We start from the raw sequence: 15,268 nt of genomic DNA, 5'->3' as shown, positions 1-15,268 counted from the left end.
TTAGGAAAAACAATGGTTTTTCTGACCGTGTGTACGTGTATCTGTCCACTGCTAATCTCTTATAATACTGAGCCTGTCACCCTAATTATTTCTGTGCACAGTTATGACTGTATGATCAAGGACCTCTCGTGATTGTGGTGATTCAAAACCATTGAAAAACCTGTTTTATACCGTAATTGAGTGCTAACTTCTCAGCTGGTTTTTCCCCTAAGTCCGAACACTGGAGAAGGGGAGTTACGTGGGCAGTACCTCCGTATTTTTCCTTCTCCCAGTAGGCAAAAAAGGGGTGGGTTGTCACCAATGTCGAGCACCAGAGAAGAGGAGATACGCCTGGTGGGGGATCGCCACTCTACTCATACTCAATGCACTCTTTTAGTTTGTAGTTGTTATTCACATGGATGAACAATAGAGGTCAGCACGGAGGTAAAAAATTATATATAGTCTTTTTAAAAGTTGACTTTTAATGATGAACGTTTTTAAGATGACACAGTTGTTGATTTAGCCTTTACTTAACTCATTGTGGTCTGGTAAGGCTCAAAGGCCTTTGTTTGTTTTCGGAGCATCCTCATTGGGAATTGACCAAAGTTACTTTGTAGTTGATTGGATCGGCCCCTAATCAATCAGAGCCACAAATGCCATCACATAGAACTGAAGCGCCACATTTCACACACTGGTCTTCTAGTAAACACCGCTACTGCCTGCAGCTTAGTCCATGTAGCTAGTCATTATGTCTGTACATGGTTCCTCTTGTCTTTGTTAATATATTTGATAAAACTAATTCTAAAGCAGCATCAGCGCCTACATCTCCTAGCATAACCATCGTTTTAAAAATATGGAGCTGTTTATCTTCTTCATCATCTAAACTACTCCTCTTAGTTCACTGATTGGTCTGGCTTCCAGCTGCTGGGCACAATCAAATGTAAACAGATGCTTTCCTGACTAAAAGCTCGTATAGTGAAAACTGAGCATGCAAGATTTAGGCTGGCTTCATGAGGCTATTGTTGTTGTCCAAAACTAGATGAATAAGCATTATTAGCATCACACATTAATTTCTGTGCGTTCTATAAAATGTGGGGAGGAAACGAGTTATCTGATAACAATACATAACTTAAGAGGGATATGTAGCCATTCCCCTGTTACCTTCAGAGCTCTGGCGGAGTGTGTAGGCCTTCATGCGGAAGGCAGTACGGAAGCGTTCGCGGTTACTGAAGCCGGCCGGTTTTGGGTCCTTAGAGGGGCTCTCCTCAATGAACTCCGAGTTAGCCGCAGATGGCTTCTTGGCTGCCGCGGCTGCCGGCCGTGTGTTGGGCAGACGAACACGCTCAAGTAAAGTCAGCTTTTGACTGAAATGAGAAAGAAAAAGGGAGAGAGGAGACAGGATCAACTGTATTCAGACTTGGATCATTGCTGAAGTTAAAGGAGTTCACTTTAAAAAAAGAAAAGACAAGGTTATCAAGGTATTTTGACTTGTTTTGACTTGTCTCGTAATACTTATTTCAAGATATTGCTGGAAAGATTTTCTTAGCCCACAGACAGTGTCATCCTTTGGATGAGATGTTAATACTGTTTTTAATAGTTTCCAGTCTGGTTTTAGAGCACTTCATAGCAACTGTTTGATTTTAGTTATTTTACACTGAAGTGCTGCCTTTGACACGGTCGATTTCAACATCCTCTTACATGGCTTAGAGACTTGGGTTGGTATCAAGGGCTTGGGTCTTAGTTTATTACGCTGTTACCTCACCAACGGATTGTTGGTGAGGTAACCAACACACTGTTGTTCTGGGTAACGCTACCTCCTTGGTGGCTGAGTTGAGTTGTGGGCTCCCTCAAGGCTCAGTTCTTGGCCCCCTTATCCTGCTATATACATTGTGCTCCTTGGCCAGGTCATTCAAAATTACGATGTGCTGTACCATTTTTATGCTGACGACACTCAGTTATACATGCCACTAAAACTCACAGATCCTAGTGCCCTAGCAAACCTCATAGCTTGCCTCACTGACTTTAAATCCTGGATGTCCAAATTTTTTCTCAAATTTAATGATGATAAGTCTGAGGTCATTCTGTTCGGTCCCGGAAATTCCATCAGCCCTTTTGTTACTAATCTTGGTGGTCTGTCAGGTAGTCTTAAGCAGGTTGCTAGAAATCTTGGGGTGATATTCGACGCTAACCTCAGTTTTGATAATCAAATTAAAAATGTTGTTCAGTCAAGGTACTCTCCAAAATTAGGTCATTTTTTATCAATTGCTGATCTGCAAAAAGTTGTATATGCTTCTATCTATTTCTCGGTTTGACTGTTGTAATGCACTTTTAGCTTGGAGTTGGTACAAAACTTCACTGCTCGACTCATTACCGGGACAAGGAGGCATGACCATATCGCTCCTGTGCTCCCTACACTGGCTCCCTGTTATTTTTCGAATTGATTTTAAAAATGTATTGCTCACTTTTAAGGCTTTAAACGGTCTTGCTCCTACATACATTTGTGATTTATTGACCTGGTATATGCCCCTTGACCATTAAGCTCTGAAGATGGAGCCCTGCTGCCTATTGGTTATTCCCAGGTCTCGGTTTATTACAAAGGGTGATGGGGCTTTTGCTGTTAGAGCCCCCACACTATGGAACTCTCTTCCTGTTAAACTAAGACAAACCAAGTCTCTAGCTTCTTTTAAATCTCGTCTTAAAACTTTTCTTTTTATGAAAGCTTCGACAAATGTTTGATATTCTTTTTATTTTTACTCTTATTTGGTTTTACTCTTATTTTTGCCTTGTTTTTTTTTTTTTGTGAAGCACTTAGTAACATTGTTTCAGAAAAGTGCTATATATAGATGAAGTTATTCATTAATATTACTATTATTATTATTATTATTATATTTAAAGAGTATTTTTGGGTCATTTTGTGTTGAATTTAGACAGAGCAGTTGAAAGTGAAAGGGAAGAGGTTTAAGCGAGGTGAAGCAATATCACACTGAGCTTCATTCTAACCTGGGATTTTAATGTGGCGTTTGAGACCATGGTGGTCTACTGGCGGCTACCGTCACGAATGTATACTTTTATTGGACACCGTTTTCCTTGTTACCTCCAGATCCTGAAGCAGTTTGATGATGCCAACGTCTCACTAAGAACCCCCACCCATTCACCCTCCTTCAAATCCCTACCACCACCTCTTCCTAGTCCCACCTTCAGCATCCTACTATGTGCTGTAAAGAGAGCTCCGAGGAGATTAGCGTCTTTTTTTATTGTCAAAAGACTGACAATCCGAGAGTCCCCTGGATAAAATGTCACTTCTGTTTACCTTGGAAGAGGCGGAGAGAGGAGGGGGAGGGAGGGGGTAATGGTGGAAAGAGGAGACGACAACAACCCGGGCGAGGTCTGTGAAACGTGGAGTTCTCTCAGCTCCTTTGCTCCCACAGCCGCCTGACAATATGCTCCTCTATGTGCTCTCTTCTATGTGCTCCCCTCTATGTGCTCTCCTCTATGTGCTCTCCTGTATGTGTGCTGTGAGCGCCGCAGATGCAGACACAGCAGAGAACAGGACACTCTGAACGCTCCTCCGACCGAATAAAGACCGGACAATTAGACGTGATTATCGGTAAACGAGGAGACACAACAGGAGGGCACAAAGAAAAGATTCTTAACTCCCACCGCGCTACCTTCCCCGAGACACTCTCTCTCTCTCCTCTCTCTCTCCTCTCTCTCTCTCTCACACACACACACACACACACACACAATCTACTACTAGTTATGTCATTCTCTTTCATAGCAGATCCAAAGAAACGGCGTGATAGCGCTGGAAAACGGAGGTAACAGAGGACATGCTGAGCAGTGTAATATTGTGGAATAACACGGAGATGTGGCTGTTGGTTTAAGAGATAACACCCCAAACACACACACACACACACACATACACACACACTAACACCCCCCATTCTGCTGTTCTACATAAGCACTGCTGCTGTCTGTAGGGAGGCCCAGCAGGTCTGGACCGTCTCCAGCTGCAGACTGGGCCAGACCACTGATTCCCAACCTGACCATATGGCTGCTGTCTTTCTTTCTTTCTTTCTTTCTTTCTTTCTTTCTCTCTCTCTCTCTCTCTTTCTTTCTTTTTGCTTTCTTTCTATATTTATTCTTCTTTCTTTCTTTCTTTCTTTATTCTTCTTTCTTTCTTTCTTTTTCTCTTCGTTCTTTCTTTCTCTTTCTTTCTTTTTTGCTTTCTTTCTATATTTATTCTTCTTTCTTTGTTTCTTTCTTTCTATATTTATTCTTCTTTCTTTGTTTGTTTCTTTCTTTCTTTTTGCTTTCTTTCTATATTTATTCTTCTTTCTTTCTTTCATTTTCTCTTCTTTCTTTCTTTCATTTTCTCTTCTTTCTTTCTTTCTCTTTCTTGTCTTTCTTTTCTTTCTTTCTTTCTTTCTTGTCTTTCTTTTTTTCTTTGTTTTTTTCTTTCTGTCTTGTTTTGACTTTCTCCCTCTTTCCACCTCTCTTTCTGTCTTTCGCTCTCAGTATCGGCTGCAGGAGTGGGCGTTTTTGGGGGGTAAAATGCTGCCAGGTAGTGTTTCGGGGCAGTAATGTGACTCTGGGTGGTGCAGGTGGATTAGCGGGGCACTGGGGCAGAACATATGAGCTGCCACACTGCTGGTGAGGGTCTGTCAGGACCCTGAAGGTCTCCACATGGAGCCCGGCTTCAAAATACAGACAGAGGCTCGTGGAAAGACAGCCGAAGAAGAGATAATAGAGAAAGGAAAAAGAGATAGAAGAGTGAAAACTGTGTTTTCTGGACCCTTGACCTTTAAGGCTACAAACTGGAAGTGATTTCACTCTGTCCAGACTGTACAATATATGTCCCAATGGAGATATAGAGAATATAAAAGTAAAAATTTCAACAATATCCATAGCAAGTTTCCATCAAAGTATTTTGATACACATTATAAAGTATGAGAAAAGCAGGCCGGCAGCCATACCAACTTGTACCCTGACTCTGCCAAATGACAGAAACTAAGCAGGTGTGGGCTTGGCTAGTACTTGGCTGGGAGACCTCCCGGGAAAACTGAGTTGCTGCTGGAAGTGGTGTTGATGGGCCAGTAGGGGACAGTCTTCCCTCTGGTCCTAATAAAAACAACATGTCAAATCCCAGTGCAGTGACTGGGACACTGTGCTGCAGGAGATGCTGTCCTTCGGATGAGATGTTAAACCGAGGTCCTGACTCAATGTGGTCATTAAAGATCCCGTGGCACTTATCACATAGGGTAGGGGGTCCCCGGTGTCCTGACAAAATTCCCAACCTGGTTCTCTCCATCTGCCCACCTCATCATCCCCCCATATAACTGGCTCAATGCTTCCTCCCTCCCTTTAGAAAAGTTGGTTTAGAATCTGCTTGACATTTGGATGGAAACGGAAAATGTCTGCTCTTCCTTAGTTACTGGTATTCTCAGACACATAGTTGTTTTTTTCCCCTGTTAAAAGATGTCATAACCGTGTCCTTGTTAGCAGCCCAGCAAGACAAACTCCTACTGTTCAAAGTTATTTTTCAAAAAACTTTAGATTTAAAAGCACCTGATACGTTAACGTTTGACCGTCATTTATCGACTGCAGCTTAATGTGACCGCAAAACTGCCACCGCTGCCATCTCAAATCCCCAATCCTCAAAAACAGCAGGGTGTCGAGCTGAAACCACGGCTAAATAACACCAGAAAACTCATTAAAAGACTTTAAACCAGACTGAATCCCACCATTTGAGCAATACATTCATTGGTAACAAAATGATGGCAAGACATTAAAACAAATGGCGACTGTGTGGTCAGGAGGCAGTCAGGTTATGAAGGTGCCCGTCTTTCAAAATGAGATGGAAAATGTTTTAGAAATCAATGTAAAGTCAATTTCTGATAATAACCGGTTGCCGGTGTAACGATAGATAGTATTCTCTGTATTTATGCTGTAACGGCAGACGATACAGGACAGCAGTGTGTTTTAGTACACACAAATACTGATGTCTGTGTTTTTCTGTTCAGCAAACTGGGTTTTCTTCTGTTTTTGGTTGTAGTTGAAATGAGGAGAAGACCCTTTGTTCATTCTGCGGGGACACCTTTAGTTTAATAAACCTGCTAACAAACATCCATTATCCAAGCCACTTATCCCAATTAGGGTCGCAGGGATGCTGGAGCCTTTCCCAGCAGTCACTGGGCGGCATGAGGGGAGACACCCTGGACAGGCCGCCAGGCCATCACAGGGCTGACGCACACACACACACACACACACACATTCACACCTAGGGGCAGTTTAGTACGGCCGATTCACCTGACCTACTTGTCTTTGGACTGTGGGAGGAAACTGGAGCTCCCGGAGGAAACCCACAGACACGGGAGAACATGCAAACCCCACACAGAGGACGACCCGGGACGAACCCCCAAGATTGGACTACCCTGGGGCTCGAACCCAGGACCTTCTTGCTTTGAGGCGACCGCGCTAACCGCTGTACGACCGTACCGGCTAACAAACATCCATTACTACTAAAGGAACCAAGTGATCGCATTTTCTTGGATTGTCACATTTGAAAGTCAACTATAGTAAAACTATAAAAAGTCATAAGTGTGTTTATCACATTACTAATAATATAGCTGGTACTATACAAATTACTATAGTATTTGTTTTTTATCATTTTATTTTCTTCTGGCATTTGTAAACAAACATTTTAGTATTTCTATAGCATTCCCAACACGTTTCTTCTTCTTTTGGCTTGTTCCCCATTTCCCAGGGGTCGCCACAGCAGATTTGATGGTTTCCATCCGTACCCTGTGAGGGCACAACAGTGATGGCAGTCTTGTCGGTCCGTGTACTGATTTCGCAAAGTGTTACATCGGATGCCCTTCCAGACACAACCACCAACCCTATGGATGGTGGCACAGGTAAAGCGCTGGATATTTTATTTAATTTATTTTTTATAGTAATGTGATGATTTCTGCTGTCGGTTTTCATATGGACTGAAACAGCCAATGGGAGTGCTTAAACAGGAATGTGAAGTCATGCTGGATAGAGACATCACCCCAATGCCTGATGGGTAAATTTGGTGGAACTAAAGAAAGAAGTATAGTTATCTATGCAGTGATCAGTGATTAGCTCCTGTATGCCCCACAGGTTATTGAATCGATCGTGACGGATCAGTGACACCACATATGGAAGAACTGAGTCTCCATCACAGATCAGTCACCCGTCATTATGTCCAAAATGACGCTTTTTATTTTCAAAGAGGAACATTAAAACCTTTTAGCATGATGAAGAGGGAAAAAAAGGACCACCCAAACTAAAGGACACCGTCTCGACTCCCATTTACCCCATTCACCTAATCTGCCGTTTCTAATTGAATGGTGACTAATGGTCTGGCTAATAGCTCTGTGCAAAAATCTGAGCCTGAATGTCTTGGAAGTGTCTGATTTGAGAGGCAGGGCCAATAACGAGTGGGGCTTGTGGGAGTCGTTTATGGCAAAATGCGGATTTCCTGTGGCCGTTAGCCGGCGCTTTGCCCTGAGATTTATTTGAGTTGTAAATTAATGCAGGAAGTTATTTAAAAGTGGAGTTGGGGGGGGGGGACCTTCTATTCTAGGAAACCTTCATTAGTCTCTTGAGTGAATGGAACTAATTAAAACGCCATCAGGAATTCTGGACTACGGGGCCAAGCTCTGTGATTTATCCCCACTGCAGATCAGAGAACAGGGACCTACCTTGCAATACCCTCCAAATGATCCTTCCTTTGGATGCAGGGAGATGAGAAGAGAACAAAGTTAACAAGCTTACAGGCCTGAACACCCGTCAGTAATCCCTAAAAGCCAAAAGACAAATCTGGCAAGTCATGTTGGGTCAAACAATTACGGTATTCTTCACTTTCAGTTATACAAATCAAGAGTTGTACTTCAGTCCTCCACATATCCTTTTTATTTACATTATGTCAATTTTATCATTGAATATCTGAAAGTCTTGCTGTAGTAGTAGAGGAGCTTTTCTCTGTTATCAATTTATAAACCAAGAAATTACAGTAATGCACTATTCCTGAAAAAAAAAAGATCAACTTAATGTTGCTCTGCAAACCATTTTAAACATTTATGAGAAGAAATTGGTCATTTTCCAATCTCCTTATGGAATTACTCCAAGTAAAACAGGCATAAGGACATTTGGTGATTGATGCGTTCCTACCATTGAAAAGCACTCATCACACACTTCAACCATGTGGACACGACACAGTCTCCAGTTTCCCAAAAGCCGTCCAGCATTGGGATGAACTTGGTGCCCATAGAGAATAAATAGGATCCGGTTTTCTCGCTGCTGGAATGCTTTTGTGAAGCTGGTCGGAGCTGCAACAGCTGACATGACAGTTATACCTCATGGAAACGAAGCTGTTTGGGTTCCTGGCATCCGGGTCTCCGTGAAAACCACTGACCAACACGTGTTAATGATAACCATGCAAACCGGAGAAGGAAAATAAACAACAAAAGAAAAATGGTTCAAAGCAAAAATATGGACATAAAGCAGAACAACACAATTCAAATCAAATGACCTTATGGGAAATGAAAGTGGTGAGTCATGCACATCATGTGTGGTAGAAGGCTTTGGTTGGGTTTAGATTGGTGTTTACCTGAAACAGGGAAGTGAGATGACCGTTTCATAGAATCTCCATGTGGCAATAAGGTCCTCCCTGATTGGATTGGTGGCATAGTATCGCCAGGCAGACTTCAGAGAAGACAGAAAGAAGAGCAATAGTCAGATGTTGTCCACCCAGCAAGAGAATCTGATTCCACCCTTGTGGTTGAAGGAATACTTTTGACCTTGTGGATTTTTGCTTCACTGTATGCATGTGGAAAATCATCATCAGCTACAGAGCAGCAGAGTTTATGGCCACCCTGCAGCCTTTACAAGCTGTTTACTGTTTATAAACTGTTTTGTTCTCGTGCTTTTTTACGCCGTTTAACACAAAAGCTAACTCACAAACATCCAACTCATGAAGACTTTAGTAGTTGGTGTGTATGTCATGTGAATGGTTGCTGTCTGGTAGGACTTCGCCAGGAAAAATGATAGGGTGCATAGTGTTTTAATCTTCTTCTTTTTTTGGACCCCCCCCCCTTTTTCTCCCCCAATTGTACCTGGCCAATCAGCCCACTCTTCCGAGCCATCCCGGTCGCTGTTCCACCCCCTCTGCCGATCCGGGGAGGGCTGCAGACTACCACATGCCTCCTCTGATACATGTGGAGTCACCAGCCGCTTCTTTTCACCTGACAGTGAGAAGTTTCACCAGGGGGACGTAGCGCATGGGAGGATCACGCTATTCCCCCCAGTTCCCCGCCCCCCCGAACAGGCGCCCCGCCCCGACTGACCAGAGTTGGCGCTAGTGCAGCGACCACGACACATACCCACATCTGGCTTCCCACCCGCAGACACGGCCAATCGTGTCTGCAGGGTTGCCTGACCAAGCCGGAGGTAACACGGGGATTCGAACTGCTGATCCCCGTGTCGGTAGGCAACGGAATAGACCGCTACGCTACCCGGACGCCCCCCTAATTTTTCTCTTAATTGAGGCATTTTCTTCATCAACACTTACTTGTACTCTAAATCATCAGTAAAGCAGCAGTACTTTTACTGAAGTATGAAGTTGTAGAACTATTTTCACATTTGAAGGTGGATTGTTTGTCAGTGGTTCTGACAAACGGAGGTTAGCATGGTACCTGGATGAGCCCAGCAGCCGGATGGCGGCGCTTCTCAAAGTGCTTCTGTCTGTGTTGCTCCTGGACCTTCAGAGCCAAGCCGGAGCCCAGGATCCCCTGGTTCAACAAACCACAAGCATTCAACATAGGCAGCACCCACTGTCCACAATAGTGGTGCTCCATCAGGTCCTCAGGTACCACCAATACTGCTAGTTTTCTATATAATCAGGCAGTTCATTACAATCACCTGTTGTTCCTGCTGTAAAACCTGCCTGGACTGTGTACAAATACTATGCTATGCACTACACAGTCATAGTATATACCGCATGTTAACAATACTGCTTAGTAAGTATTATTCCATCAAAATGTGCCTAGTATGCAGCATACTTCGATTGTACTATCCTCAGTACATGGCTGAAGAGATGGCAAGTGGGTATGGCTCATACAATCTTTATCTTCTCTTTTGATAAGAAGAAGGAGAGATGGTAGTATTCAGGGGTACATATTGCTGTTCATGTACATTCAAATCAAGCCTTGTACAACAAACTTATATTTGAAAGGCTGCTGAATTGCAGTCACTTCGATTTCCGCCGCCATAGTTGAGAAATTTTGGCTGGTCGGAAACTGTCTTCTGTATCTCCATGGTAACCACAAAAAGTCGCCATTTTCTTCTGGAGTAGTGTCCAGTCTATTCATATTAGTTTTTTCGGTTAAAATAGTACACATCCCGTCACTTTTAATACACTATATGTTTCCATACTGTGAGGATTTTAATTTGGTATTCTAAGATGGCCATAGTATTTATTGGAGGCTGGAATAACTGGACCCACAGGTGAATGTAATGAACTACCAGGTAGAAGAGAGAACCAGCAGTGCTACTGGTACCTGAGGACCCGATTGAGAACCACTGCTCTAGATCATTATCCTCTCAAACAATACTGTACACTCACACTAATTCTCCATAATTTCATAGTTGATACTCTGGTACCTCCTTGAGATGAAGATGGAAGCTCTGTGTTTATGGATCGAGGTGCGGATGATTAATTTTTTTTCTATTCCTAATACCTGAAAATCTAAAATGTTATTCATTTTCCCCAATAGAAATGAATATTAATATATTTAGATTGTCATATTAAGCTGACTTAATTGTGATATAATTAATATCTTATGACTATAATTATATGTATATATTAGAATATATTATTATAATTAGATAAGTAATATCATCTTAATTACTTAATTGTGGCTCACCCACACATTTTCTCTAGGAATTCACCTTTCTTGTTAAAACTGAACCATTCCAAAATGTAATATATTTGTTGGAACTGCATAAAGTAATTCCTGCTAAAATTCTTGTCTTCTACTAATTCCAAATAGTCTAAAACCTAATCATGTAAGGTCTTTCCGTAGGTCTTAAGATGTTTTGTAAAACCAATAAAAGTAACCTTAACATCTAAATATCTTGGAAAATGTGTCATTACAAATGTAATTTTTGAGGTGGGGATTTATGCCCATAGAAATAAAATGATAATAATAAAAATCTGATTTCAAAAGTTCTATCATACATTCTTAGTAAAATTAACAATTTCCACAATCGCATATCAGCAACAACACATCTGATTGGCTCTTGTGATTCCTGCAAATGAGACATGTTCTTAGATGGACATTAGAGGTGATGTCCCGGGCGGGCTGTCTCATCATTCATCCAGTCAAATTAGAAACAGGGTCAGGGTTAAGGTTAGCCCATGGTTGACGTATCAAATGTTGATCTGAGAACATCTGTCTCTGTCAGATGTCTTCTAAATGGTGTTTCATATGAATGACAGACAGCGGACAGGACAGCAGAGTGTACCCACTGCAGGCAAAGCAAAGAAGGAAACCCCGATCAGAGCGAAGGTGCCAGCTAACAGCCTCCCTGCCCACGTCTTTGGAGTCTTGTCTCCATAACCAATGGTGGTCAGCGTGATCTGCAAGTAGGATAAAATAATTATTACATTTATTGTTATGTTATTACATGTACTGTGTACAGACTATATCAGTATTACACATAGGAGTACATTCAGCAGCTGAACTCGGGGTATTTGTGCTCTGTCCTCGAGTTTGTCTGTACATATGAAGAATATATTGATCCATATAGTGTAAATATATAAGGAATATACTGATCCACTACAGTGTGCATATGAGGAATATACTGATCCACTATATTGTACATGTGAGGAATATACTGATCCACTATAGTGTACATATGAGGAATGTACAGATCCACTATAGTGTACATATGAGGACTATACTGATCCACTATAGTGTACATATGAGGAATATACTGATCCACCGTAGTGTACATATGAAGAATATACTGATCCACCGTAGTGTACATATGAGGAATATACTGATCCACTACATTGTACATATGAGGAATATACTGATACACTATAGTGTACCTATGAGGAATATACTGATCCACTATAGTGTACATATTAGGAATATACTGATCCACCGTAGTGTACATATGAGGAATATACTGATCCCCTATACTGTACATATGAGGAATATACTGATCCACTATAGAGTACATATGAGGAATATACTGATCCACCATAGTGTACATCTTATACTAATAGAGTGTATGTTTGTATATTCGCCTAAAACTCCAGAAATACTCATTGTAGAACAAAAAGACGGGTATAAAGATACCCGTCTTTTTGTTCTACAATGAGAATCAGCACTTTCCAAGGATCACACAGTTTGAAAAGTATTTCAAAAACCAAATGAAATGATTTATTTGCGAAATTGAGTTTATTTTGTGGCAATTTGCGGCGGTGGCAGATTTGCGGCGATTAATACACACATTGGCAAAGAAGCTTGATGAATGGATTGAAAATTATGACATTTGATTATTTTTGTTAATAAGATTCATTTATTCAACATTTGTTTATCACTTGAATCATATCATAAATTATCCTATATTTCATCATCACTTATAAGGATCCGATCGTGTTGGTTGTTTTGGTGAGAACATTTTCCCTGGGCAACGCCGGGTAAGGTATCCAAGTATGTGGAATATACCGATCCACTATAGTGTACATATGAGGAATACACTGATCCACCATAGTATACATATGAGGATTATACTGATCCACCATAGTGTGTATATGTAGTCACAGAAAGTTGTGCATGTGTAGAATTTAATAATCCACCATAGTGAGCACAGAGTTGGACAGAATACTTTAAATAACATTTATTAACATTAACATTTATTAACCTGCTAACATCTAATTCAGCATCTCTGATATATTCTCTGCGCCATTCACTTTATCACCTCTTATTTCACCTGTATATAGTCAATCCTTGTGTATATATATATGAAGATTGTAGTGTTGTTATTCTATGTTAAGTACACTGAGAGCCACGAAACCGGAGTCAAATTCCATGTAGTGCAAACCTACATGTCCACTAAACATGATTCTGATCAACATTTAGAGTCTGAATACTGAATACACTGTGTGAAAGAGTTGTGCTACCTCGTTAATATCTTAAGTCAAATTGAGTTGGATCACATTGAGTTGGAAGTCTTAACCAGCTACTGGGAAAATTCCTGATTTGCATTTTCATTGATTATATTTTTCAAAAGTCAACTTTAAACTTTACACGACAACATGGTCAGTGTCGGAGCTGTCTATGGGATGCTGGTCCCTGACTTTTTACCCACGAAGTGATGGACATACCAAGCCCCACCACAGAGCGTCGGCGTAGGTGTCAAAGTCCTGGGGTTTGGGCTGGGAGGTGGGATTATCTGGGTCCGACAACTCCACTGAAACATCTTCCTTCTCCACCAGGTAGACCAAGAAGGAAGCCAGGATCAGAGACAGGAAACCGATGTACCAGGCTGTGATCAGCTCCTTTATCAACACACACACACACACAGAGTCAGGTTGTGGGTGTTTTTGCTTGGCTGTTGTGATGCCATGCTAGTAGGTAACGTGCTGTCTGCTGGGAAAGCGGAGCGTTGTGTCATGACACTGTAACCCGGTCTGTGACGAGGTTGTGTTGAGATGGTGTGTTAGGTCAGGTCTTACCTTGCTGTGTGCATAGATGGCGGAGCCCAGCAGTTTCCAGGTGCCGCCCCGCCGGTCCATGCGCAGCATCCGAAGGATCTGCAGGAAGCGCAGACTGCGCAGGGACGTGGCCAGGACGTTTCCCTGGTTCCTCACCGCCACCACCGGCACCGAGGCAATCAGCACAAAGATGTCTGCGACGGAAACAGAACGTTTAGCGTCGACTCCGGATGTCGTCAGTGTAAGACTGACCTGCCATCTGTAATGAGCCTGACCCACGTCTTCGTTTTGGAGTTTGGACTTAATGAGTATTGATTGAAGTCCAACATGTAGAGCTTGTTTGAGACATCAGTGACAGTCCGTGGTAGTTAATGTGATATGAATATTTGAGATAAAAGGTGGGATACTGTTTGATCCACGCAGGGTGCAGTTTTACTACTGCGTACATCATCCAGCAGCACCTCACCGCACAGTTAGTTACACGGGGAATCGAACCCCTGACCCTGGAATTTTTTTTATTTATCCCCCCCCCCCCCCCGATACTTTGTTGATCCCCATAGGGAAATTTTGCTCTGCATTTAACCCATCCTAGCCATGTAGCGAGGAGCAGTGGGCAGCCACCGTGCAGCACCCGGGGACCAACTCCAGTTCTTCTTGGTGTGCCTTGCTCAGGGACACAGACAGGAGTATTAACCCCAACATGCATGTCTTGTTGACGGTGGGGGAAACCAGTGCACTCGGAGAAAACCCACCGCAGACAAGGGGAGAACATGCAAACTCCACACAGAGGACAACCTGGAATGACCACCCCCCCCACCCCCCAAGGTTGGACTATGCCAGGGTTTGAACCCAGGACCTTCTTGCTGTGAGGCGACAGCGCTAACCACTGGACCACCGTGCCGCCATATATCTGAAATATCTGTCATTTTCAGCCATGTGAGGGATGCAGGACTGGTTTTGTTTTTCTGTTCTTTTGTACTCGCTATGTTCTCACCTAAAATACACAGGGGCTTGCGTGCGAATTTGAGCCTCCCCCTCCATCCTTTGTACCGACAGCAGCAGCCTGCAGCCCAGATCCTCAGAGCAAACTCCGCCCCAAATATGAAGATGGTGAAGGTTTCCTACACAGGTCAGACACCATGGAAACACAACGTTAGTGTCCACTCACAAAGGATAACCTTCAGCTGTGACGAGTAGAAAAAGTTAAAATGTGATGAAGCAGAACCAGTCAGACGACCATCGTGAAGAACAAGAAAAATAAAAAAAGAAATGAAATTAATGAGATCAGTTGTTGAATGAAACAAAGTTCACCACATCGTACAAGGGAACAAAATTAAAACGGAATCATAAAATGAAGACGGGACGCTGCTCGCAGTACAAAGAAAATAAAATAAAGTTCAGTGAAATTCAGCGGCATTAAAAATCCACCAAATCTGTAAACTGTCGAGTAACGTTACATCAAATGGCAAAACAAAAAAATGAGTCAAATAGAAGAGGTGAAAAATCCCAGAAGACCCCCCCCCCCCCCGAGTC

The 15,268-nt window shown here is 42.4% G+C and overlaps 1 protein-coding gene across 1 annotated transcript in view; it reads right to left on the bottom strand.

The window, feature by feature from the left end:
* Positions 1–15,268, bottom strand: part of kcnq3 (potassium voltage-gated channel, KQT-like subfamily, member 3) — a 162,948-nt gene that overhangs the window by 12,601 nt on the left and 135,079 nt on the right. Inside the window, exons 3-10 of the mRNA XM_056292940.1 lie at positions 14,730–14,856; positions 13,757–13,929; positions 13,406–13,579; positions 11,537–11,647; positions 9,702–9,797; positions 8,618–8,712; positions 7,710–7,736; positions 1,141–1,343 (exon numbers count right to left, since the gene is read on the bottom strand). Coding sequence (XP_056148915.1) covers positions 1,141–1,343; positions 7,710–7,736; positions 8,618–8,712; positions 9,702–9,797; positions 11,537–11,647; positions 13,406–13,579; positions 13,757–13,929; positions 14,730–14,856 — 1,006 coding nt within the window. The remainder of the gene's footprint in view (positions 1–1,140; positions 1,344–7,709; positions 7,737–8,617; positions 8,713–9,701; positions 9,798–11,536; positions 11,648–13,405; positions 13,580–13,756; positions 13,930–14,729; positions 14,857–15,268) is intronic.

Source organism: Lampris incognitus, chromosome 14, assembly GCF_029633865.1.
Source record: "Lampris incognitus isolate fLamInc1 chromosome 14, fLamInc1.hap2, whole genome shotgun sequence".
In the NCBI taxonomy this organism is placed as follows: domain Eukaryota; kingdom Metazoa; phylum Chordata; class Actinopteri; order Lampriformes; family Lampridae; genus Lampris; species Lampris incognitus.
The sequence above is the reverse complement of the archived record's forward strand: the minus strand, read 5'-3'. Positions and strand labels throughout refer to the sequence as shown.